Source organism: Poecilia reticulata, chromosome 19 (genome assembly GCF_904066995.2).
Source record: "Poecilia reticulata chromosome 19, P_reticulata-male-v2, whole genome shotgun sequence".
NCBI lineage: Eukaryota > Metazoa > Chordata > Actinopteri > Cyprinodontiformes > Poeciliidae > Poecilia > Poecilia reticulata.
The window spans coordinates 1486325-1512852 of record NC_088848.1 but is presented as its reverse complement, the minus strand read 5'-3'; the positions used below and the strand labels follow the sequence as shown (position 1 = coordinate 1512852).

The window sequence follows — 26528 nt, the reverse complement described above, 5'->3', positions numbered from 1 at the left end:
ACGTTTTAAAATCAAAATTCTGACTTTTACCTCTCATATTCTAAAATGTCAGAATTATTTCTTTGTCTCTCTAGTGGCCCTAATCGCCTTCCGTACAGTAGTCGTGTAGAAAGCCTGGGCGGACAGCGGCGGGTAGGAGTGGCCGCGGAGGTTGCAGTGACTGGCGGACTCCCAGTCGGCGGCTTGCGGCAGCGTCGACACTTCCTGTCAGCCGCTCGATCAGAGCAGAGCCGAAGCGAGGGCGGAGGAGGCGAGGCGCGGAGTGGAGCGGGATGGCAGAGAACAGCTCCGAGACAAGCGGCTCCGTTCACCGGAGATGTCCGACCCATTCTTCCCCGGGGGTCGGAGCCTCCAAGTGGATCCGACTGAATGTCGGAGGGACGTATTTTCTAACGACGAGGCAGACGCTGTGCCGAGACCCGAAATCCTTTCTGTTCAGGCTGAGCCAGGCTGATCCGGAGCTCGATTCCGACAAGGTACATGCTAAGCTAACTTAGCACTTAGCTAACTTAGCACTTAACACTGGACTGCGATTCGGAAACCCGAAGCCCGACACTAAGTTTACCTTTAATGGCAGTAGAGGTTTTAAAGTGGTTTCGATATCATTTTCCTTTTTATTGCACTCCAATTTTGATAAAAAAATACTAATAATTCAAGTAACGCTCAACGAAATGTAGATGCTAGTTAGCATTAGCCTACTAGCTAGATTCCGACAGTCACCACATGACATAACGCTGCTAGCTCGCTCCTTTTTAATTCTCAGTGAAAGTTACTAGATCTTTCCTTTAGCAAAACGAAATACATTTACAATTCTTGCTGTTAAAAATAGATTTATATATATGATTTTGTTCTTATTCTTTTTTATATAAATTAAGACCCGACAGTTAAAAAGTTTCCTCCATCTGAAGCATCGCATCTAGGTGTCACATAGTGATTTGTGGATTTCACTGATATCTGCAAATAAATTATTTCATCTACACAAATATAGCTATAAAATGATGATAATGTGGTGATTACCAGCAATCATCTTGTTTTGCTTTGTTTGCTCCGTATTGGCTGGTTGGGTGAAACTGAAGTCAGCATCTTATTCGCAGCTTCATATTTAACACAATTTACAACGAATCTGGATTACATTTAATCCGGATTATTTTCAAGTGTAAAATACTTGGAAAAGCCAAAGCTGGAAGTGGATCATTTTATTTATTCAATAAAAACTGCTTGTGATTTGTGAAACTTTATTTGATTTGAGAAAACTAGTTTAAAACCTCAGAAAGTGTAATTTATTTTTTTTAACCTTACGATCACCTTGAATCTTGAGACTCAACATTAAATCACTGTTTTAAATGTTAGATTCTTATTGTTTGTGATTGCTAATATTTAACATTTTGGATGGGAGTCAATAAAATAAAAACACAATTTTCTTCCCAATCAATTATTCTAAAAATTAATCAATTAATTGGATAAAGAATGCATATTCTGCATATTTTTCATGCATTTTTTTTAGTACAGCTTTGGTTTAATTACAGCCTTTTTTATAGTTAACATTATTAATTTACTTGATTATTTCATCACAATAGTTTGGTATAATTTAGTTCAAGTTTTCTGAAGTATGTTATATTTTGAAGTATCTACAAATCAGAACCCAGCTTCAGTGTTTCTGTTTACACTTTAGTCTGTGTTGTTTTTGCTGGTTATATTTCTGTGTCATCTGCAGTTATTGTTTATGTTTCTGCCCCTGATCTATTGTTGTTGTCCTTCTCTTCACTCCTGCTCTCTAATATCCTGAGCCGAGATGACGGCTCAGCTGGCATTTCCATGCGAATATCTTAATCTCTAAATAATCAGCTTGTGGGTTTTTATTCTGTTTATCCTCTGAGTGACGGATCAGTCCGTTTCAATCCCGGGTCCTGAGTGAGCAGCACACTGCGCAGCCGGCTGCGCTGCTTGTTATTCCCGACTGCGGCTCAAAAATGATGTAAATTTACCTGTTCAGTATTTATTCCAATCCCACTCATTAAATTAAATTAAATTAACCTTCACAAGTCAATACCGTGTGTATAAATCACTAAACAGAAACGTTAAAAAAATAATCCAAAACCAAAACACAGTTATTTACTCACGTAAATATTTTCTCATCAGTTCTTTTGAACATTTTTGGAAAATTTAGAACTTTAATCTTGAACTGAGCACAAGTCATCCTGGCATTATTATTAAACGGGGCCAAAATGTGGGCCGGGGGCCAAAATGTGGGCCAAAATGTGGGCCGGGGGCCAAAATGTGGGCTGGAGGCCCAAATGGGGGCCAAAATGTGGGCCGGACGCCAAAATGGGGGCCAAAATGTGGGCCGGGGGCCAAAATGGGGGCCAAAATGTGGGCCGGGGGCCAAAATGTGGGCTGGAGGCCCAAATGGGGGCCAAAATGTGGGCCGGACGCCAAAATGGGGGCCGGAGGCCAAAATGGGGGCCAAAATGTGGGCCGGGGGCCAAAATGTGGGCCGGGGGCCAAAATGTGGGCCGGAGGCCAAAATGGGGGCCAAAATGTGGGCCGGGGGCCAAAATGTGGGCCGGAGGCCAAAATGGGGGCCGGGGGCCAAAATGTGGGCCGGAGGCCAAAATGGGGGCCAAAATGTGGGCCGGATGCCAAAATGGGGGCCAAAATGGGGGCCGGGGCCCAAAATGTGGGCCGGGGGTCCTTTGTGGCCTTTGAACTGATTTTTCTTTCTTTTTTTTGTGGCCCTCAACTGGAGTTGAAGAACGAAACAAATTTGACCCAACCAGAAGGAAACATTTTATTTTTAAATCTGTTACCAACATTTTCCAATGGAAAATTTTCCATTGGAAAATGTTAAGTACGTCACAAAGTATCCATTTTTTATAACCAAGTGTCTATAAATAGCAGAGCCATGTTGATCCGGCTGAAAAGCCAACGTTTCTGCACCCAAATCAGCTTTTATTTAATTTATTAAACTTGGTTAAATGTGACAAACATTTTGAAAGAAAGTGACTCAAATCCTGGTTTTATAACTGAGAATAAATTTGTTCAATTAAGCTCAAAAGAAAATAAACTACATGTTTTCTTTTACATCAAACTAAGGTTATTATGGTTAACTAAATTCACCAAATGATAAAAACTAAAATTGAGAACATTTTAGTTAACTGAAATAAGAACGGTAATTAATGAAGAACTATAACTGAAACTTAACTAAAACATTCTGAAATTATAGAAATATCCTTAATTTGTGTTCATGAATCGTTTTATTAGCCTTTTGAACTGATGTGAAACTAATATATTCTTCCCACTCAAGCGGTTTATATCAGTTATTGGTAAATTACTCTGAACGTTCCTAGAGGCTACGCTACGCTAGGCCGCAAAATGGCGGCCGAAGAGTTTGGGATAAAACTCCAGGGAGTTGGTTGTTCAATAACTGATGAGTATTCAATACCCAATCAATGTTAACATAATCACAATACTTTGACCTTTTTAAATTCTGTGCTGAAAAATTAACCAAAGTATGAAAAAACTAAACAATATTTAGCCAATAAAAATTAGCAAACGTACTCAAAAAACTAATCAAAACTAACAGAATTAGAAAAAAATGGACAAATAACATTTCTTTAAAGAAAAAAAAAAGCTACACTTTATTTTTTAATATATATTTTCCCATTAGTAGAGCTTTACAATAAATATTAATAGATAATACATCAGGTGTAATACTCAAGAGAACATTCCAGGTCGGTGGTTCAATTAACTCACTCATTCTTTAGTTGCCTAGCAACTTATGGCAAGTTATGGCGGCTCCCCGTAGCGGGCGGCGGCCTGATAGTGGGTGGCGGCCTCATAATGGGTGGCGGCGGCCTGATAGTGGGTGGCGGCTCCCCGTAGCGGGCGGCAGGGGCCTCATAGTGGGCGGCAGCTCCGTAGCGGGCGGCGGCCTCGTAGCGGGCGGCGGCAGCAGCTTCATAGTGGGTGGCGGCTCCCCGTTTTCCTGTCCTGCGCCCCGTTTTCCTGTCCTGCGCCCCGTTTTCCTGTCCTGCGCCCCGTTTTCCTGTCCTGCGCCCCGTTTTCCTGTCCTGCGCCCCGTTCCTCCCCTGCGCCCCGTTTTCCTGTCCTGCGCCCCGTTTTCCTCCCCTGCGCCCCGTTCCTCCCCTGCGCCCCGTTTTCCTCCCCTGCGCCCCGTTTTCCTCCCCTGCGCCCCGTTTTCCTCCCCTGCGCCCCGTTTTCCTCCCCTGCGCCCCGTTCCTCCCCTGCGCCCCGTTTTCCTCCCCTGCGCCCCGTTTTCCTCCCCTGCGCCCCGTTTTCCTCCCCTGCGCCCCGTTTTCCTCCCCTGCGCCCCGTTTTTCTCCCCGTTTCTCCCTGCGCCCCGTTTTCCTGTCCTGCGCCCCGTTTTCCTCCCCTGCGCCCCGTTTTCCTCCCCTGCGCCCCGTTTCCTCCCCTGCGCCCCGTTTTCTCCCCTGCGCCCCGTTTTCCTGTCCTGCACCCCGTTTTCCTCCCCTGCGCCCCGTTTTCCTCCCCTGCGCCCCGTTTTCCTCCCCTGCGCCCCGTTTTCCTCCCCTGCGCCCCGTTTTCCTCCCCTGCGCCCCGTTTTCCTCCCCTGCGCCCCGTTTTCCTCCCCTGCGCCCCGTTTTCCTCCCCTGCGCCCCGTTTTCCTGTCCTGCACCCCGTTTTCCTCCCCTGCGCCCCGTTTTCCTCCCCTGCGCCCCGTTTTCCTCCCCTGCGCCCCGTTCCTCCGTCTCGCCGCCCGACGTCCTGCAGGACTCTGGAGCTGAGCTGCATTATTCATGCTGTTGACTGCAGCTTGTTGGCGCTTTGGGTTTGGACCGGGGAGGAAGTGCTGTCATGTGCTCTGTCTGCCTTTCAGAAGTCACATGTTAAATATTTAATCCACCATATTGATAACCATCAGTCACTGCCGACGCGGTGAATGGATGTCGTCATAGCGATGTCGTCATAAGAGGAGAAATCGACTGATTTCTCCTCTTCTTCCCTGTTAAATTTGAGCTCCGCTTTCAGAACCGCATCAATTTTTCACGCGGCCCATCACAAAGGATTCTTGTTCCTTCTCCGTCTTTTCATATTCATATCCATTTGCTGCCCAGGGAGGTGTTTTCTTCAGGCTTTCCTCCGTGCCTGGGAACGCGGCGGGAGGCGGCGTAAATATTTAATGGCCGTATCGTCTCCCCCCGCGCCGCCTGCCTGCAGTAAGAGCTCAGCAGCGAGGCGCTGCCGGCTAATGAAGTTATTCTGATACCCAATAGCATCGGCCTTTTTCTGCAGGAAACCTGCAGCCGCCGCTGCTGTGGGCGTCAGAAAGCCAAGCCAGGGGTGCACAAACTTTTCCAACATAAGCCAAAGTCGTCAAATCAAGAGTTCTGGTTGACCAAGAAATGTAAACATCTAAAATATTTTTTTCCAGCTAAACGATAAAAAAACAATAAATATTTTAATAAAACAAAAAAGTCTGATTTTTAAAATAAATTAGCTTAGCTAATGTAGCTTCAGCCTCCATTAGCCACATGTTTAGTACGTTTCTGATCATGTTCAGTTTTGTTTTTCCCCATTAATGACTGGAATGTATCATGATAAATAAATCATTAATTATTCATCTTGTTGCATTAGCAGAATATTGAGTTTTCCTGCCGTCGTTTGACTTCTGCTGCGTTGCGACTCGCGTCTCACTTCAACGCCGTAAAAGTTGGATGAAATGCGACTCGACTGTCCGACTGCAGAAGCTTTGAGAACGGTTGGATTATTGGCACCGTCGGCCATCATGTTTACTTTGACTGGGCCGTTTTTTGTTGAGCTGACGGCAGGGCGAGGCGGCCTGAACTCTGTTGGAACGGGCGAAATCCTGGCCATCCATCTTGACGGTTGTCATGGCAACGTCGACGCTGCAATCATGGTGAAAATGAGGAAAAGTTTTGAGTGGAATAATTTTCACAGCCCGGATTTTTATTCGTGTTTGTACCGAGTGACGGCTCTGATCTTCATTTAGGCTGCAAAGTATTTTAATGATCGATTATTCTGACGATCAATCGGATAAAAAAAATGTGCCGCATTCTGTAGATTGTTTATTTAATCTCTTAAGCTTTCTTTTAAAATGTGTATTATAATACTTTAAAAGATGCTGATACACAAATAATACAGTTTTAATTAATGAAGCAAACATTCTGTTGCCTTTCGTGCAATAATAAAGAATTTATTCGGGTAATTTGAACCAGGAGAAACTAAAACGTCACACATGCTTGCAGCAGCAGGACAAACTGTTTTCCATAAATCTATATTTCTTGGTTATGTTTTTTTTTACTTCTCTTAATGGAACCGTGTGTCTGTGTGAGCCGTTTAGTTTTTTTCTGCTTTCTCGCCTTGGGATGAAAACAAACTTTAAATATTATGCTCTGCCATGTATTGTGGTCATGTTGATTAACTGTCCCAATCAAATGAACTGAATTATAAATCTCTTTTGTAATCATGTTGTTAATTTAAAGCAGAAGTCAGTTCTGCATTTAGTTTAAACTTTTTCTCGTTGTTTTGACTTCCTGCTGCGCCGGTTCTGACCCGCCTTGTCGAACAGAAGCTGCCGTGTTGTTGACTTGCTGAAAACAGGAGAACCAGGTTGCGTGTTTAGTGAAACTAAGCCTCACCTGTCGGTGGGATTTCCAGGCTCCTCCGGGTTTTCACGCCGCGACACGTCGGAGCGCCTGCAGTGAAAACGCGGTGCGTTCAGGCGACGGTGGGAAAGGACGCAGCAGGGTTGGCGCTGGACGATATGCCTGAAAAACTAATCACAATACAAAGTTGGGGGAACTTGAAACGGCTTCTTCCTCAGCAGGTTGTTGCTAGGCAACTGAAGAGCGAGTCAGTCGGTCGAAGCCACCAGTTTAATAATTAGGCCTTTCACAATAGCACGATAAGTAATTAATCTTGTGATAAATTAAAATGAACTCTAATTTCTGTTTGCGTATTTTGTCTCCACTGAAAACTGGATGCTAAAAGTTGGTTTGAACTTTTTAGGGATCATTTTGTAAGATTTCATAATTCGTTTAATTTGTTTTGTGTTTAAAATGTTTTCTGATTCGGTGGGAAATGTTCATTAGAATTTAAAGTTTATTGATCTTTTGTAATGTGTCCCAGCTTTATTATGCCATTATTACCACTGAGTGTTTATTATGGGATGGGTGCACAAAACCGTCACATATTAATGGAAATTGTCTCAAAACAATATTAGCATTTATTGTAATAACTTATGGGACAATTTATTGTACAGCAAACATCATTGTGACAGGCCTGCATCAGATTGATTGATTATTATTGATTAGTCGTCCAGCCCTAGTTTAGTGCATCTCGTCTGGATCTGGGTGAGCGGTTCAGGTCGGGTCTTTCTCCATTTGGGCCTCCTGTTCTTGTACTTGAACTCCTGTGAATATAGAAGTTTAAAAAGTGACCCGGTGGGCTGGAATAGCGCGCCTGTGGGCTCCTGTGGGATATTTTTGACGTGGAAAAGAGGTCAGTCTGCGGAGAGGGCTTTGGATTCATTAGGAGAGGCGACGCGCTGGGACTGCGTCTCATTATTAGAAAGATTAATGGCTGTGGAGTTGAACTCATCATAACGAGAGAGGCTTCTGGGACGATTTCCACCCACTATCATGGTGAAGCTGTAACTTGTGAAGTTTAAAGTCTTTGTGTAAAATTAGCAGCATAACAGAATATCAGGGCTAAATAATGGATTTTTTTCAGTTATGAGGATAAAGTTATTGTAATAAAAGTCATAAAATTGCTAATAATCATGGACGGCTATGAAGATTTGTTGTGACTTCTTCAGTCTTTTACTAAATAAACTCAACCATTTCAGAGTCTTGCTGTTGATGCTGATGTATTAAAAGATGAAGGATTTGCTTGTGTGTAAAACTGATAAATGAATAACTTCACTAGATGTGAACTCATCAACTTATTCCTCGTTTCAATTGTAATTTTTATAAAAAGGAGTTTTTGTGAAATTGCTTCTCCTAATAGAACAACTTTATTATAGTAATGTTATGACTGTTTTCTTGAATTGCGACTTTATTGTGGTAATATAACTTTTGTCTTCCTAGTTTTTGTCTCATGACTTTTTTCTCGTATTATTACAGCTTTATTTTATCTTCTCATATTACGACTTTTTCTCATATTACGACTTTTTCTCGTATTTATTACTCTACATCCGTATTTACACTTTATTCCACTGTTATAAATCGTGTTATTTTTCCTAGCATATCCTTAGTAAACAGTTGTAGCATGCTAACTGCATGCTAGCTAACATCAAAACGGCCAGATGAATGTGGGTAACCATGGCGACCCGTGGGAGTTTAAATCTGTTTCTGCAGTAAAGTTGTTTACAAACAGATAATCCCTCCAAATGAGACGACATCTGGCTTTTAGAGGGTTTGAAGCCACCAGAAACGGATCCGCCGGTCCGTTAAGGGAAGAACCGGGTTGGAAGAGGAACTTTTTGAGGAAAAAGCCAATTTTCCCGTGTTGAAAAATATCCAGACACTGGAGCAAAGTGTCTCTCCCCTACTTGATTGGAAGCGATCATAAGTGCACATTTATGCCGGAGACGATGCTGCTCAGCCCTTATTTTCCATTTTTTATGAACAGCCAGCCACCCAAGCGAGCGGAACGGGCTAATTGATGGCTGCGTTCTGCGCCGGCCCTCAGCGGGATGGGCCTGTTGTTCCAGATCTTTTCTGTTCTGCTCTAATTGTTTCGACTCGCTCTCCTCGCCCCCCCGGGAGACGCGCCGCCTAATCACAGCTCGGGAAGAGGGGAATACCCAGCGGTTGTGATGGAATCGGGATGAAACCTGCGGGAATACTGCGGTGATATCCCAACGCAGTGGCACGTTTGGCCCGGTGTGCAGCCATTAAAACCACAGGAAGGGACCTTAAAGGGCCAGGATCACGTAAAATCAACCTTTTTGAGCCTTAAGTCGTGTTATAATGTCATTCCTTCATAAAAAACATACCTGGAGTGTTGGGCTGAAAAGCGATATAAAGGATTCATATCAGTTTATTGATAACTATTGATTAGATTTTTTGGTTTAAATATTTGGAATGCTGCCAAACTGGTGATGTGACTTTTCCTGTTTTATCCACACGTTTCACTTCTCACCATTTTTTATTTTTAAGAAGTTAGGAGTCTCTGTTGACCTGTAAACCGAGACAGCAGGTTGTTGCTAGGTAACCAGAGAGCGTGCGAGTTGCTAGGTAACCAGAGAGCGAGTAAGTTGCTAGGTAACCAGAGAGCGAGTAAGTTGCTAGGTAACCAGAGAGCGAGCGAGTGAGTTGCTAGGTAACCAGAGAGCGAGTGAGTTGCTAGGTAACCAGAGAGCGAGTGAGTTGCTAGGTAACCAGAGAGCGAGTGAGTTGCTAGGTAACCAGAGAGCGAGTAAGTTGCTAGGTAACCAGAGAGCGAGCGAGTGAGTTGCTAGGTAACCAGAGAGCGAGCGAGTGAGTTGCTAGGTAACCAGAGAGCGAGTGAGTTGGTTGATTCCATCAACCTTGCTTAGCTAGCTAGCTGTGAGAGGTTGGAGCAGCTAAAGTCTTTTCTCTGCCTACATATCCCAGAATGCTGTGCAGTTCTGGATCAGAGTTCAGTGATTATTCTGTGTATTAAATATTTTATCAGATGTATTAATAATTGATACTGATCACATGTCTATTGCAATATAATTATTGATTTATTGTACTGAAGTGTTGCTTTGATTCTTTCATTCATGCTTGACTAATCCGTTAATCTCAGGTGTTGACACCTGGGTGGACCTAACCCTGCCTTCGAGGCACAGCTCCTCCCCTGCTCTTCTCAGAGCATCGCTGGTTCAAACATTGTTAAAGGGTTAATGGAGGAGCCATGTTGGGATGAGGCAGAGCTTCAGAAAGAGCAGCAGTTTCTTAAAGAGACAGAGGCCCATTGTCAAGGCGTTAAATTTTCAAGTCAACGTAACTTAAGTTTAACTTATGTCAAAGTAGTTATGCTATAAAATGGCCCAATGTGCCTGAGAAACGCATAACACTGTTTCAATGAGTTGACTCTGCATATTTGACCTCTGAACCCGTAATTGTCTCCCCGGCAGGATGAAACTGGTGCCTATCTCATCGACAGAGACCCCACGTACTTCGGGCCAGTGCTGAACTACCTGAGGCATGGCAAACTGGTGCTCAACCGGGACTTGGCGGAGGAAGGTAAGGCGCGTCTCCGTGTTCAGGCAGCTGCTTTTTCACCTACGGAGGCTCTGAAGGGACAAAAGTCTCTGAAATCAAACTTTTTCCTGTCTCCAGGAGTTTTGGAGGAAGCCGAGTTCTACAACATCACATCATTAATAAAACTCATCAAGGACAAGATCAGGGATCGGGACTGCAAAACATCACAGGTACCCCGCAGGAGGCTCCCTGAAATCAGATCGGTTCATTTTTATTGAAAAAAACTGGAGAAAGTAGTTTGTTTTATATGTTTTACCAAAAACTCAAGTGACACAATTTTACTTTCACTTGGTTGAATTTCTGCAAAAAAATAGATAAATAAATAAAATGGCAGTATGTACTTTTTAAAAAAAAGTATTTTGTACATATTTGTCACTATATTGTTACAGTATGGATAATCTGTTCATGTAATTACTGACAGAAGCTCATTTTTTTTCTCTCTCCCCCAACAACCAATCAGAGCCAGGAGGTGGGTCTTAGTGCTGTCAGTCACACCCATGAAGGCTAGGCTAGTTAGCATAGCCACCAATGACGTTTTCCTGTAACGATAAGTTGTTTCTCTACCATTAGCACATTTAGTAGCATACATGAGGATGATTGACAGCGCTAAGCCCCGCCCCTGGCTCTGATTGGTTGTTTTTCTGTCTTCTCGTATTATTAATCTCCACCCTGGTTTTCTTCAGAAGACGATATTAGCTCGAGGAGGTGGAGGCGATCGGTTTTTACGGAGGTTATCTGTCCCGTATTGTCACGACATGGTGGCAGTTTAATAAACAAAACATTTTTATATAAAAGTTACATACTGCAGCTTGTACATAAATGTTTAGTTTTGCTTTTTTTTTTTTACAGAAACAACCAAGTGAAGCTAAAATCATGCCACTTGAGTTTTTGGCAGAACACATTTAAAGAGGAGGAATGAAAAATGTGTAAATATTTGTCCTAATTTCTGCTAAATATGTTCTTCCAGGCACTAAATCAGTTATTTCACAATGAAATGGTTTTCGTTTACCGTCAGGAATGTGTGTGTTTGTGTGTTTTTCATGGTTTCCTCTCGGTTGCGTGTTCCCTGCCAGGTTCCAGTGAAGCACGTGTACCGGGTTCTGCAGTGCCAGGAGGAGGAGCTGACCCAGATGGTGTCCACCATGTCTGACGGCTGGAAGTTCGAGCAGGTACCTGCGCCGCCGCGGCGCTCCGGCGGCGCTCCTGTCATGTGCTTTCACCCGCCCTGCTACGCTCACATTGATCCAGAAATCCTCAATCTGATGTTTGACAGAACCGATCGGCGAATCGGACGATGATTCATGACCCGAGCATGCTCTCTGTGCTCTGATTGGTCGTTACAGCTTGTCAGTATAGGTTACGGGCGGGCCCACCAGGCAGAGTATCTGCTGATTGTGTCAAGGGAGGTGAAGGGAGAGGAGTCTGCTTTGCCAAACAACAGCGGAGAGGTGTGTCCCACAGCCGTGTTTACGGGCCGGTCACTGCATGATCCCTGTTGTCCATACACACCCCTTTAGCCATTGTTTGTCCCAAGTAGACGCCTAGCTGCCGGCTATTTCCACTCTTCATTTGTTCTGCTAAAGAAAACCCGTCACCTTTTGCTATTGTCTGTGATTTTATTTCCTCATTATGTTATTACAAAACCACTTTCACAGTTCTGAGCTGATTTATTTGAGCTGAAACTACAAAAAGCGAGTTTTCAGGATGATACATTTTGGTTTGAGCAGCGAGTGATTTAAATAATCTCAGGTCTGCAGAAGTTTCAGGATGTTTTTCTGATCCATAACCATCTAAAAACAACTCAAAGTGGTAGCTAGAGGAGGATATTCGGCTGTTTTCACTCTTATTATAAATGAACAATATTCAGCCTGGTGGCCCGCCAGGCTGATAATACACTGGGGGAAACCCTGTTATTATTGTTATAAAACCAAATCCGCATTTCTGAGCTGATGTATTTGAGCTGAAACTAATAAAAACGAGTTTTCAGAATGAGAAATATCCAGTTTGAGCAGCAAATGTGATGATTTTTACATCAGATCTGAAAAATCCCAGAACAAAACGATTTCCAGGACGTTTTTCTGAACTAAAGCAGCTAAAAGCTCAGTGGGTTTGTTACATATTGGTTCCTTTTCGCTGTGACTCTGCTTCACAACAACAAGTATCAGGCAGCAGGGAGTAATGAGGCGATGCATGTCTGAACATGCACAGCTGGGTGCAGGCGGGACGCATGCAGTCTGCAGCGCATTTCAGCCAGGAGCTGCTGCTTTTCACGCTCCTCATCGTAGGAAACGTTCAAGTTTCACCTGTGGTTCTGATCAGCGGCGTGTGAAGAAACAATCAGCTGAATGTCCCTAAAATTTACAGTAAAAATCCTTCAAATTGCTGCCACTTGTTGCAGTTTTCCAAGCTTTGCTTGTTCGTCCGCCGTACTTGGAAAACTTTCCTCCGGCATGTTTTTGCTCATGGCTAACCTCCTGCGCCTCTGTTTCCTCCGTGGTTCTGCGTTTGTCTCCTGAATGCTCGTCTGTGTTTTAGATTCTGTTGCCTCGTTTTGTGAACCACTGACTTTTATTTTCTTGTTCTGAATTATTAGCAGGTCTTTAAATGGTATTTAAAATGATTACTTTAGTAAAAGTTGTGAAATAAAAGCCCAAAATTTTAAGAGATTATTTAAAAACACAAAGTCGGGGGATGTACGGAAGAAGATTAGTGCCACTGTTTGGGGAAAAACAAATTAATGGGGAAAAAAAAGTCAGATTTCTGAGGGCGAAATGTCAGAAATTTGATTTTATAAAACAATTATTTAATGCATGGGTAATTGGTCAGCACCTGGGTATGACCAGTCGACGCCTGGTACCGGGTATGACCAGTCGACGCCTGGTACCGGGTATGACCAGTCGACGCCTGGTACCGGGTATGACCAGTCGACGCCTGGTACCGGGTATGACCAGTCGACGCCTGGTACCGGGTATGACCAGTCGACGCCTGGTACCGGGTATGACCACTAGACGCCTGGTACCGGGTATGACCACTAGACGCCTGGTACCGGGTATGACCAGTAGACGCCTGGTACCGGGTATGACCAGTAGACGCCTGGTACCGGGTATGACCAGTCGACGCCTGGTACCGGGTATGACCAGTCGACGCCTGGTACCGGGTATGACCAGTCGACGCCTGGTACCGGGTATGACCAGTCGACGCCTGGTACCGGGTATGACCAGTCGACGCCTGGTACCGGGTATGACCACTAGACGCCTGGTACCGGGTATGACCAGTCGACGCCTGGTACCGGGTATGACCAGTCGACGCCTGGTACCGGCTATGACCAGTCGACGCCTGGTACCGGCTATGACCAGTCGACGCCTGGTACCGGCTATGACCAGTCGACGCCTGGTACCGGCTATGACCAGTCGACGCCTGGTACCGGCTATGACCAGTAGACGCCTGGTACCGGGTATGACCAGTAGACGCCTGGTACCGGGTATGACCAGTAGACGCCTGGTACCGGGTATGACCAGTAGACGCCTGGTACCGGGTATGACCAGTAGACGCCTGGTACCGGGTATGACCAGTCGACGCCTGGTACCGGGTATGACCAGTAGACGCCTGGTACCGGGTATGACCAGTAGACGCCTGGTACCGGGTATGACCAGTCGACGCCTGGTACCGGGTATGACCAGTCGACGCCTGGTACCAGTACCGGTCGATGCGAATCACTGCTTATCATCCCGATCAATTGGGTCGAAATTAGCTGCTGATGTTCGCCTCCATCTTGTTTCTGGTTTAGGAAGTGTTTGGTCATGTGATGCAGCAAAGCATTATGGGATGTTTAACTGAAGCAGAAGCTGTGTCAGCACTGCTGTCTGGTTTTAATGGGTTTAACTGGTATTTTCTAAGGTTCTGGGTTTTTCCTCTGTGGTTTTTCTGCTTCTCTCGTCCTTTCAGCTGATTGATTTCATTTTTTGGCTGTTTTCCTCTTCGTGTCGCCGCAGCTCGTCAGCATCGGCTCCTCCTATAACTACGGAAACGAAGACCAGGCCGAGTTCCTGTGCGTCGTTTCCAAGGAGCTGCACAACCAGTCGTACGGGACCAACAGCGAGCCCAGCGAGAAGGCAAAGGTGAAGCTGCGAGAATAAAACGTTCAAACTGCTTCACCACTGAAACCAGAACTCCCATCATGTTTTAAAGTCAGGCCAGGTGGTACAAATGCTACAATTTTAAAAAAACTTATTATTTTATGCGTTTTGCAATCTGTGAAAGATGATTTACCAATAAAACTTTATTGTATTAGATTTAGTTTTAAAAAGTGCTTTAAAATAAATGTTTTATTGAGTTATAAACGATATTTATCACAATAAAACATGATAATGGTAGAAACATTAAAAATAAGGTATTTAAAATGGTAACATAATGGCAATAATTTTACTAATTTAGATTTTTATCTCTATGGTGCAACACCAATATTTCATTATAAAATATTTTAAAATAAGAAAAATATTATAAAAATGCATTTTTATTAGAATAAGTTTCGGTTTACCATAAAGCTCGCTTATGATTCCTATATTTAAAAATGTTTGTTTAAAATAAGTAACCTTTATTTAACGATAGTTTATTTTTATCACAAACACGTTTCCACCTGTGTGAAGCTCCATATGTCTGTAATCTGGGTCACCAGGTGGGCGGGTTCACCTGCGAGCCGCTCAGTTAGCCGCAGCGCTAACCTGTCCTAGCAGAGACGTTTTCCCTGCGTCGGCAGGAAGTGAGGCGGCCGCCGGGCTTCCAGGTGGAGCGGTCTGCCGGACGGGAAGAGCTCCATTTGTTTCCCGGCCTAATAATTATTGACGCGTTCGCTTAATGCAGGACGTGCTGCTGAATGCAGGCTGCTGCGCCGCGGCAAAGGAAAACCCAGACAGACAGACAGACAGACAGACAGACAGACAGACAGACAGACAGACAGACAGGACGCTCACTGCTCGGAAAGAGACAAGATTTTCATCAAAGTGAAATATTTCAACACTTTATTTCTTTTATTTTTTGTGTGAGATTCTAATTAAAGGGGCAGTGTTTTATAAAATCAACTTTTTTAAAATCTTTCCATCGTGTTACAATGTTAAACCTGGAATGTTGCTTTAATTCACATCTACTAAATTTAATTAAGTTCGTTTATCTAACAATTCACAACAAATATGGTCTGAAGGGTTTTTAGAAGAAAAAAAAATCATACATGTTTGAGAAATCCTTCAATCTCCATGGCAACCATTCAGCTGTTAAACGCCTGGATGGGCGTAGCCCCGCCTCCGAGGCTCCTCCAGACTAGCCAGCAGCAATTAGCAAACATCTGCTGAGCTCATTGCAGGAGCTGCTGCTCAGAGCGACGCTGGTAAAAAACGTTGTTATTGTGACAAACGTTTATAATTTGAACCTGAGATTTTCCATTGTATTTAAGCCATAATCATCAAAACTACAAGAAATAAAAGATTGAAACATTTAACTCTGATGAATCTCTTTTGCCAGTTTTATATTCAGAAATGGGGGAGAAAAATATAAAAATCCTATTTTTAAATTACTTGTAATTGAGTTAAAAGACGTTAAGATTTTTACCTTTAGATTGTTTAACTGGTATTTTCTAAGGTTTTTTCTCTGTTTCTAGTGAATCTCTGCTGTTCACATTGTGTAAAATGTTTAAAGTGACTAATACTGCATTTTAAAACGCGTGGAAAATAAAAAGCCTAGTTTTGAATGTCTCTGTGCGCAACACGAATAACCGAGAGGCTTACTTCAATTTCAGAGTAAAAGGGTAGAAGTAAATTTTTAAATACGATTAAAAATTAACAAGCGACACAAATATAGCTGCTCTTCTCTTTTTTTTTTATCAGATATTTTTCTTCCACAACGTTTTGCTGCTTCTGAGGCGATTCGGGTCAGTTTTAGTTTTTACTTTCATTTGTGTGTCTGAAACATTAAAATAATAACTTACTGGCACTAAAAAAAGTAATAAACTAAAAATAAAACGGTCCAAAAATACGGTCAAATTAAATTTAAAAAATATATATAATAAACTGGTTTTATAAAAATAGAAATAAAAAATGTAAAATAATGTAAAGAATAAAAATATAAAAAAACTTTTTTCTTATATTTCAGTGGATGGAAAAAATGTTTCTGCTACTGAAGATAAAACTCAGATTATTTCATTAGCAGTTTGTTTTTGTTGATGGTTATTTTGGTATAAAAACGTTTATACCAAAATAACTGAGGTCCATGTATGGAGCTATATTGGGGCCATAAAGTTTTAAATAAATAACCTAGTACAATGTTAGAAATGCATGAAAATTTAAATTAAAATAAAAAAAAAAAATACTCCAATGGGTTACTGTGGTTGCGCAGGGGCGAAGCACGACCCACGTATTGAGGCCCTAGTCCTAAAGGCGGTGGTCGCAGGTTCGATTCCCGTCCTGGCGACATTTGCCGCATGTCTTCCCGTCTCTGATTGCCCTCTTTTCCTGTCGAACTACTTTCAAATAAAGGAGCCAATTGTTGACAGTTTACAGTTCATGCAGGGCCGGACGATAAATCAATAAGTGTGATCAGTAGATAGGATGGAATATTCAAGGTTGGTAGCTTCAACTAACTCACTCGCTCTTTGGTTGCCTAGCAACAACCTGCTGGGAAACTTCCAGCAGTTTGGCATCATGTCAGATATTTAAAACAAATCAATAATAATTATCGATATCGACTGATATGAAACCTTCATGTCGTGATAGTTTTTCAGCCGTATCGTCCAGTGCTATCCTTCGTTTCACCGTCGTCTCTCCAGGTTTTTGATCGTCTTTTCCTGCGCTTATTTAACGCGCTGCTGTGTCTGTCTGCAGATTCTCCAGGAGCGGGGATCCCGGATGTGAGGCGGACTCAGTATTAGGGGCTCCAGGTGTTTTCATCATATCTGTGGAACAGCGTTGAGCACAAACAGAGTTTTTGGGGGGCGGTGTGCATTTATTCGTCTTCCCTCCACTTTTGTTTTTATTTCTTGATGTAAATAAGTCTGTTTACTGACAAGTTGTGCCTGTACATTTAAACTGGACCTTTTTTGCTTTTTTTTTAATTGGCAGCAAGTATTTTTTTTCTTTTTATCTGAAAGTGAGGAATTGTAATCGACTGTTTTATGCTATAAAATATGGCCGCCATCATATAGGGCCAGCGAGTCACTCAGGGTCATCTATGAGTTTCTGTCTGTCACCTGGAGGCTCTAGTAAGGGATCAGTTTGGCTTTTAACACCAAGTATGACAGGAAATCAATGCTTGGAGGGTCAAGAAGGGAATTTTGAACCATGAAGAGCTAGTTCAGCCTGTTGGACGCTAATCAGGCGTTTATCCAAAGATCTCAACTCTTAGTCTGAGCTCACCGGGTCCCAGGGATTATTATTCCACTCGTTATTATTATCAACATGAAGAAAGCTGAGGAGTGGCTGCGGAGGTAAAGGGGCATTACACCTAAAGCTCCCCTCTCACATCAGGATCTCCACACGCAGGTTAGAAACCGTCATCAGGTCCAGATCCATTGGTGAGCGTGGGCCGGTAGGACGCCGTTTGTTTCTTAAAAATTATTTTTCCTTTCTTTGTTTTTGATTTTTCTACTTTTTTTTACTCGTATTTTTGACCTCAATTTGTTTTTTCACCAGTGTTCTTTGGATTTATTTATTTTGTGTACTTTGATTGTTTTATTTAGATAATGCCAGTTTAAAAAAAAATTCAGATCTGATTTAAATCATCTTATTTAAAAGAAAATAAATTATTCTGCGTCTGAAATAGTTTTTACAGTTATCTGTAAAATTTGTATTGATTATTACAGACCAACAAAACTACTGAACACCCAGTAGCTATTATAACAAAAAATATTGTTATAATGTAAAGCTATTAAGCTTTATTAATTAAAGCTATTAATTACAATAATACGTTTTTATTTATAATTCCCTTTACCTCTTGAGATGTCAAATGCCACAATAGTCTAAAAACAAAGTTACAATAAATATTTAAAAATATAGCAAAAAGAAATATCTTAAGACGGTACTGTCTTATGTTTTTTTATTTTATTTAATGTAGTCAACAAGCTAGCGCTAGCTAACCAGTGAGGCTAACGAGCTAGCCTGCAGCCTGCTGCTCTACAGACTCGTTAACTTCAGTTTTCAGCCGTTACCTTGATGAATTATTTTAAATCTTTTTTTCTTCTTTTTTTTTAGTTTTTCACCGGCCCATTCCTGCACAAATGGATCAGAACCGACTCGGTTTCATTGCTAAACGTTTCAGTGGTGGAGATGTAAGAGTTTTTTTGTAGCAAACTTTTAACTGTTTGGTTTAGAAAAATTTTAATTTTCCATCATTTTTAAATGAACTGCCAAAAAAATTTAAATGTGAATTATTTTATGCAACATTTCATTAAATTTTTTTTATTCAGTCCAGCAGTTATTAACCTGTTTAGGAAAGTGACCGTAAATGTTCTCACTCCAGTGATTTTAGATTTTTTTTAGTTTGTTTTAGTTTTTACGGGGATTTTTTTTGGTTTTTTTTGGACTGGAAACATGAAGGACTTCCTTCATATCAAGATCATTTAGTTTCCTGTAAATAACCCAAACTCCTTGGTATTTAACTCTTTTAAGGACAAAGCTGCACGTTTTGTACACTGTATAGAGAAGCGACTTCGGAGGGAAGCTGTTTCTACTGGATCTTTGGTTAAAAACTAGAAAACAAAATGAAGCGGATCGTTAAGTTGCTGAAAATGGATCTTTCTCTGAGACGTTTTGATAACCAATAACAAAGCTCAACTTGGCTGGCTATGAAATTGACTGTTACATTTAAAAACATGTTTTTCCTCTTCTCCAGTGTGATATTTAGCATTTTGAATTATCAGTTTCCAAACAGGATTAGCAGCACTAGCAGTGGGAGACACTGTGCACTCTGCTTACAGCCTGTAATGTTGTAAATACTGCATTTTAGACACTTTTTTAAGTTGTTTCAAGTTTGACCTGTTTATTTTTTATATATATAAATATATAGGTTGGATATTTCATTCACAAATAATCATTTAGTGTTGCCTTTTCTCCCCAGTGACCAAAATCCAATGTCTTATGTGTATTTTAGACATTGATCTTCGTGTCAGGGACAAGTAAACATTTCTTAATGCTGGCACACGTTGTACATAGACTCACAAACCTCCATCTAATCACACACACGCACTCGATTAAACCAGTTTTTATATCGTCAGGACGAGTATGGATGCATGTTTTATTGAAGTAGATAAATATATATATATGTATAAACACACAAGGGCTTTTAAAGTGTAAAAGTTGGGACGTGCAGAGAGGTTTTAATCAAAGTAGACTGGATTTCCTGCCAGAGCTAGGCTATGTTTACATTCGCTGTAGTATTCTGAAGCCTTCCAGTTCACGTCTTTGCACTCCGCTCGCTCACGTTAACCGACGTAGCGACCGACATCCACACTCCTCTGCTGACCGTTCCCTACAGCCACCCTGCAGGACCTTCACCGAGGAGGTTTGGTCCAATGTCTGCTGCAAAATACCTCGGAACACATGAAACGACGCTAAAATGACTTAAAAGTAACTTTTTGGAACGCACGTCTACTTGTTTTACGTCAGTAATTCCTTCATATTGATAAAAAGTCGTAGTTTCAGTAGCGGATTATTTCACTTGTGGTGAAATGTTTTGTAAAAACATGAAATAATCTGCCAGTGGAAGTAGAACTTGGTTGCTAGGCGACAGGCTGGGCGTTGCTGAGGTTGCTAGGTAACGGCGAAGGTAGAACTAGAACTTTCTCTAATCAAGCTCCTATTGGTCAAAAGTTACTTTATAGGTTTGTTTTGCCTTATTTGGAAAAAATAATTTATTTCCATTAACCCATAAAAACTTTGGTTCAGTTTTTCTCTGGAACCGTCTGATTCTCCCGTTAAGTTTTACTGTGTTTATCGTAAAATAAGTACTAGTTTTAAGTGAAATCTGCATTTTTCCCACATTATTTCCACTGTGGGTATTCATGCCTTTTGAGATATATTTGGTGAAATATTAAAAATGCAGTTTAAAGCATTAAGTAAATGCTTGGTGTTGATAAAGTAACACTGATTTGCAGATGGTCAGTTATGTGAAAAAAACGTCTTGAATCATTAGTTTCATCAATATTAAGGAATTATTCACTTAAAACAAGCTCCTGTATTTTGCTGAAAAATTACTTAAGTTAGTTTTTCTTATTTCAAGTGTGCCAAGATATTTTCTCTAGAAATTAGACCAAAACTGCCTGGTAAGATTTTATGTTTTTGCAGTGTAATTTGTTTTCCTCTGACAGAAACAAACGTCATGCGTCTCGTTTTTCACTCTGAGCTAAAGCCGGTAAGGTTTATTATATCTTTAGTGATTTAAAAGTTTGTGTTTTTGGTTATATGAAATCATTTGATGCATTCTGCTCAGGCGTTATTGAAGCTGTCACATGTAACTTTTGTAAAAAGTATATTTTTTGTACGCATTTGTTGAAACTGTCACTGTGTTGTGACAGTTTGGTGTGAATGTTTTTAGCTCCTCTGCCTTCTCCCAGCGCTAACTGGAGGCAACCAATCAGAAGCAGGAGGCGGGTCTTAGCGCTGTCTATCAATAACAGTGGAAAAATTGTTTTTCTGCAACAATGAGTTGGCACATTTAAATGTCACGTTCTCTAGGTTGATTGACAGCGCTAAGCTCCTCCTCCTGTCTCTGATTGGTTGTTTTTAGTCGGGAGTGGCACGTTTCTTCAGACGGCAATAATGGTTCAGAGAGGAGATCAAACATTTCGCAGATTTTCTGACAACATGGTGAAAGTTTTAATATGTAAAAGTATATATGTTTTAGGAAAGTTACGTACTGCAGCCTTAAGCCCCGCCTCCTTCAGTATCCAACATTAATAATCATTCATCTGATGGACAAACTTATCAAATCTGTAGCTGAATATTTTTAAGTGCCCAGTTTGTTTTGCATTGGAGTCACAGACACCGTAATGCATGACTGACCGTCACCGATTCCAGTCAGTGGGAGTGAAAGTGTCATTTCTTCCTCCAGCTAGTCGCTGCATCATGGTTCTCATATCACTACATGGAGCACTTCTATATGATCTTATGCAATGTTAATGTACAAACTAAGTATGACGGGATTAAAGATGGATCTATATGGTCTTGCATAAATAAACCCAATAAAAAAAGTTGTCATTTATTACTGTCTGTGTATTTTTATTTCTCAGAATCATCTGCAGCTTATATCTAATACTTGTTTGTTTTTTGGGGGGTATAACTGGCAACAAAAATTTGGTTTGTAAACTTTTTCAGTTTATAAACGCATCAACCAAAAGGATCAATAAAAATCAGATTCAGTTGACATAAACCTTGATGCAGAAATGGAGTCAAATACTGAAGAAACAAACTACCTGTTTTTAAATTGCATTTGAAAGTGGAGAATAAAATTTGAACTGTTAAACTGACCTCAAAACGGAAGAGCTTCTGATCACTGCTTCTGTTTTCTCAGGTTCTAATGCGAATTTTAACATATTTGTTTCAATTTTATTTATTCTATCTTCACAGTTTTGCTTTACCAACTTATTAAAAATTAAACTGTTGCACTTTTAGCTCCAGTTGTATTGAGATTAGTTTCCATCTGCTGGATCAGGGATCTGGAGCCATAATTGGCTCTTTGGATCACTTGGTATTTAAAATAACATTTTGAACTAGTTTTGTTTTTTGCTCTCTGCCCAAATGAAATAAAAAACCTGGTATATTTGGTCTGAAACAGCCACTGCTGGCTGGTTTTATCATCGCATTCACTCGTTATTCCCATTTTATTTTTTTGTGACTTTTTGTATTTTTGAAAAAGCAGACTGCTAAAATACACCGTTCAGTGGGAGATGAAGATGAAGTTGAATTTTTTTTTATCACACTTTGTCCCTTTTTTTTTGTCATAATGTAAGGCCACATAATTTTAATTTTCACTCAGTATACAATCTTGTTAATGGTATTATGAATTTATCATATATTTCATATTAAAACTGTTCACCTCACTGGAAATGTGAATAATTCCGTTAAAAATAGATGCAATACTGTTTCAAGTTTATTTATTTGCATCAGGATGAAAAAATCCCGAGGGGAGTTCTCGTATTTCACGCATGAAGTGGTTAATCAGTGACGCATCACTAACATTGTGGCGGTAAATGGCGACCTCTAGCGTCATATTGTTGAAATTCGTTTTAAGGCCATAGTAGCCTGAACTAAATGCCTGTTTAAATGTAAAATCATATTTAAAACTCTGTAATACGTAGGGTGGTTATGGTATGTTGAATTATGCGTCGTTCAGAAGTGAAAGGTGTTTTTTATAGTGAACGCGTCACCACATGTTTTGGTTGGTGTTTTACAGGAGTTTAACGGTATGCGGTCAAAGACGACACACGGAACAAGATGGAAACCTTCCAAGCTCTAGCAAAGAAACACTTTGCGCCTTTTTGTTGACTGATCAGACTGAAACCCTTTACTCGACATAAAAGGTTGAACATTTTACAAATGTATACGTCAACCATGTCGAATACAAAATAAATATAATCCCTTATGCATTTTATTATCTACAAAATTAAAGTTGGTATGAATCATTATGTATTGATGTATATATTAAACTGCCGCAAAAAATATGAGCGAACAAGCAACAGCCTTTTAGTCGTCCTCTGTTTGGATAATAATAATAATAAAACAGAACAAATGAGGGGGAAAGCGCTCCTGGAGGGAGTATTTGAACCGAACCGGAAGTGAGGTGCGGATGACTGCGTGGTGTCGCTGTTTGAGGCTCGACTCGGAGCGGGTGGATTTTTTCGGGAGGGAAACTTTATCGGGTTTAACGGGATCCGAGCTCCATTAATTCATTTCGCTTAATTAGCAGAGCCAGTGCAGCCGTACTGAGAGAGGTAGGAAGCGACCCTGATGGCTTTTATCTCCGCTTCTTTGTCGTGTATCGTGATATTTTCGCCCCCTTCACTTTGCGCCATTTTCGCTAGTTTGGTAACGCATAAATGTGCGCCTTTCAGCTCTTTGTCTTTATTCTTTAACGCTTTGCGACATGTTTAAATCCTCGGTGATTTTCTTCCTATGTTTTCCAGCAAAACGGGGTTATAAACGGGTTTTTACGCCGTGTGGATGGCAGTGATTACTTTCCGCTCGTCCTAAATGGTCTAAATCAAGTGCAGTTGCGCATTTTTTGTGCTGCATCAGGCCGTGGCAGACGCTAACTGCGCCAGCGCCTGTTGGGTTGTAGCTCAATTCTGGCGCACATGAGTTAGCTTATCAAGCTAACAGGGTAGCATGCTAATCAATTAGCATTGGCGGTCAGTTTGTGAGCGTTTTAGGGTAACTTTACCTGGACAACACAAGTCAGTGAGTTAAAAACTCAAACTGAACACCAAAGTCAAAGTATTTTGTCTGTTTTTATGCTCCAAACTTGACGGAAAACACTTCCAGTCCAGTTCTAACCACCGGCTAACTTGGCTAGCTTTCCAGACATGTCGGATAAAAACGCTGCTTTCGGCCATTCTCAGCCTGAAAGCCAATAAAAAACCGCCAGTTTTTAACTTTAACAACAGTGAAGCTTTGTATGAAGCTAGTAGACGGCGTGCTGATACTTTGGAGTAACTGTTAACATTTTGTTGCTACTTTATCTTCTTTAACCGCCGTTGCTATAGAGATGGCGACATGCCATCGGAGCATAGTAATTTAATGTTTTGAACGGACTTGAAGCAGACTGGCAGGACATCAAATGAAATCAAACTAAATGTATCCGGGTCTCATTAAAACATCTAAATGGACACACAGATGTAAATATGTACCAAGTAGTAAACTTTAAAAGCCACTGGAATATGTTCATCAAAACATATAAATCTTTAGGCAGTTTCTCTGATCTGTGATCAGATATTTAAGTAGTTTGATGTTTTTGTTATAAATTAAAAGTATAAAAACTAAGAGTCAACACTCAAACCAGCACTATTTACTTTAAGGATGCACCAATATTCCCTTTGAGCCGGTTCCAGTGTAGATTTATTTCTTTTTCTCCAAGGAGAAAATTGTATATTTTGTTTAAAGAAACCAATTAAAATGTAGAAGCACAACCTTTCCAGTTTTATTGGACTCAAAAGATTCATAAAATCACGTTATTGTCCTCACTTAATGCTCTTTCGTTTATTCATTTGAGATGATTTTACATCCTGCTCCTACTTTTTACTCTTGTTAAAGTTGCTAATAATTATTTCTTTTCATTTTCTTTCCAGGAGTCTAAAAATGTCAGGCATTGCATTGAGCCGGCTTGCACAGGAGCGCAAGGCATGGCGGAAGGACCATCCGTTTGTAGGTCCCTCTCAGAAAACTCACCTGTTGAGTTTCATGTTCTGATTCGTGTTAAATCTGGTAAATGTTTCTCTTTTTCCAGGGATTTGTAGCCGTTCCAACAAAAAATCCAGATGGAACCATGAATCTCATGAACTGGGAATGTGCTATTCCTGGGAAAAAAGGGGTAAACTCTCCTGTTGTTGTTACTCAGTAGAGAATTCCCACAGGAAAAACTTTTTTATCCTCCTGTGTTGGTTGCATGAATTATTAAACCGTTCTTTTATTTAAAACTCGAGGCTAACAATCATCAGACGCAGATCAGTGAATGTTTCTGTTTCCAAATGGACGAAATCTGCTGTAAAAATGTTCCGCCCGCGTCCTGCTGCCGGACTAACGGCTCCGTCTCTTCCCAGACTCCGTGGGAAGGAGGTTTGTTCAAACTGCGGATGTTGTTCAAGGACGATTACCCGTCATCGCCTCCAAAATGTGAGTCCTGCGACCCGCCGTGACCCTGCAGGAGCTGAAGAGCCAGCAGCAGAGCGCCCGGCTGTTTGCTCTGAGATCCAGACAGAAATTTAAGTTTTTGTTTGCAAATTAACAGAATTTTTAAAAGTTCAACAATTATTACATTTCAAGGTTCCTAGAAAGTCAGAAAGTTATTTTAAATAATTTCCATTCTGGGTATTTAAAATTGAAAATCACTATAGAAACTTATTAGATTTATTTTTTTTAATACTTTTTTAAACAGAAAATAATCTGGAATAGGTTTGAGTCTGGAAAATTTGGATTTTCCTGTTTTGCTTTCATTATCTTAGTTAGGGATGCAAATACTTTGTTTAGTAATCAAATATTCTTTCAGGTAATTTTCCAGCTTTTAGTAGTTTGATATGTAATAATCCTTAGATTATTATAATTATTTTATGGTTTCATGAGTCACTTTTTAACGAAAGTCACTTTGAACTGAAAGACGTTGTTAAACATGCAGGATTGGAGCTGAACGTTTCCGGCTGTAAAGCGTTTTGTTCTCCTTCCAGGTAAATTCGAGCCGCCGCTCTTCCATCCCAACGTTTACCCGTCAGGGACGGTATGCCTATCCATTCTAGAGGAGGACAAGGACTGGAGACCCGCCATCACAATAAAGCAGGTCAGGACTATTACCACAAACATGAGTATTAACATCCTGAATATTTAAAATCGATTATTCCTGCTGTTTAGATCTTATTAGGTATCCAGGAACTCCTAAACGAGCCAAATATCCAGGATCCAGCCCAAGCAGAGGCGTACACGATCTACTGGTGAGCAGCTGAACTTCAGTCTGAACCCTTTATTAAACATCGTTTGAGCTCAACGTGCTTTAGATGATAAAAACAAGATGAACAAACATCAGATTACAGCAGCAAAATGAATGAAAAGGTTCTAATCCAGACTAAATCTAATGTGTTTATTTTGAATCAAAAGCAGCTCCAACCAGCTGCGTTTAGTCTGGATTTGGAGGAACTCAGAGTTTTAGCCGTTTGTTTTCTGGAAGTTTGTCCCAGATTTGTGGCTGATAGAAACTGAATGCTGCTTCTCCATGTTTGGTTCTGGTTCTGGATGCAGAGCAGAACCAGAACCGTCAGACCTGAGAGGTCTGGACGGCTGATTCAGCAGCAGCAGATCTTTAATCCGTTCAGTGATTCTGATGGGGTGGTGGTCCGGGTGGTGAAGGTCCGGGTGGTGAAGGTCCGGGTGGTGAAGGTCCGGGTGGTGAAGGTCCGGGTGGTGAAAGCCCGGGTGGTGAAGGTCCGGGTGGTGAAGGTCCGGGCGGTGAAGGTCCGGGTGGTGATGGTCCGGGTCGTGTCTCCATCTTCCTGGTTTTAGTCAGAACTCCAAGCAGCAGCGTTCTGGATCAGCTGCAGCCGGAGGATTTAGT

At 41.3% G+C, this 26528-nt stretch overlaps 2 protein-coding genes across 3 annotated transcripts in view; both read left to right on the top strand.

The window, feature by feature from the left end:
* The first annotated feature begins 110 nt into the window (after nt 1–110).
* On the top strand, nt 111–21476 carry kctd5b (potassium channel tetramerization domain containing 5b). Of its 2 annotated transcripts, XM_008436322.3 has the most exons (7): nt 114–476; nt 10109–10217; nt 10314–10405; nt 11309–11404; nt 11579–11683; nt 14228–14353; nt 17105–21476. In XM_008436322.3, exons 1-7 carry the CDS (start codon nt 273–275, stop codon nt 17132–17134), a joined length of 762 nt encoding a protein of 253 aa, XP_008434544.1. In that variant the 5' UTR covers nt 114–272; the 3' UTR covers nt 17135–21476. The 2 variants fall into 2 exon arrangements, with proteins under 2 accessions (XP_008434545.1, XP_008434544.1); XM_008436323.3 differs by lacking the exon at nt 11579–11683 and having other exon boundaries at nt 111–476.
* Nucleotides 21477–23047: 1571 nt separating this feature from the next.
* The window catches only part of ube2ib (ubiquitin-conjugating enzyme E2Ib), a 5646-nt gene continuing 2165 nt past the window's right edge, over nt 23048–26528 (top strand). The window contains exons 1-6 of the mRNA XM_008436321.3: nt 23048–23205; nt 24559–24634; nt 24717–24800; nt 25030–25102; nt 25651–25760; nt 25832–25911. Of these exons, the coding sequence (XP_008434543.1) occupies nt 24569–24634; nt 24717–24800; nt 25030–25102; nt 25651–25760; nt 25832–25911 (413 nt within the window). The 5' untranslated portion in view covers nt 23048–23205; nt 24559–24568. The remainder of the gene's footprint in view (nt 23206–24558; nt 24635–24716; nt 24801–25029; nt 25103–25650; nt 25761–25831; nt 25912–26528) is intronic.

Excerpts from the sequence above, each read along its gene's own strand:
- kctd5b (XM_008436322.3), top strand. The coding sequence starts at position 273 with ATGGCAGAGAACAGCTCCGAGACAAGCGGCTCCGTTCACCGGAGATGT. Across the intron at positions 477-10,108 it reads CGGAGCTCGATTCCGACAAG|GATGAAACTGGTGCCTATCT; the intron begins GTACATGCTAAG and ends TCTCCCCGGCAG. Across the intron at positions 11,684-14,227 it reads TGCCAAACAACAGCGGAGAG|CTCGTCAGCATCGGCTCCTC; the intron begins GTGTGTCCCACA and ends GTGTCGCCGCAG.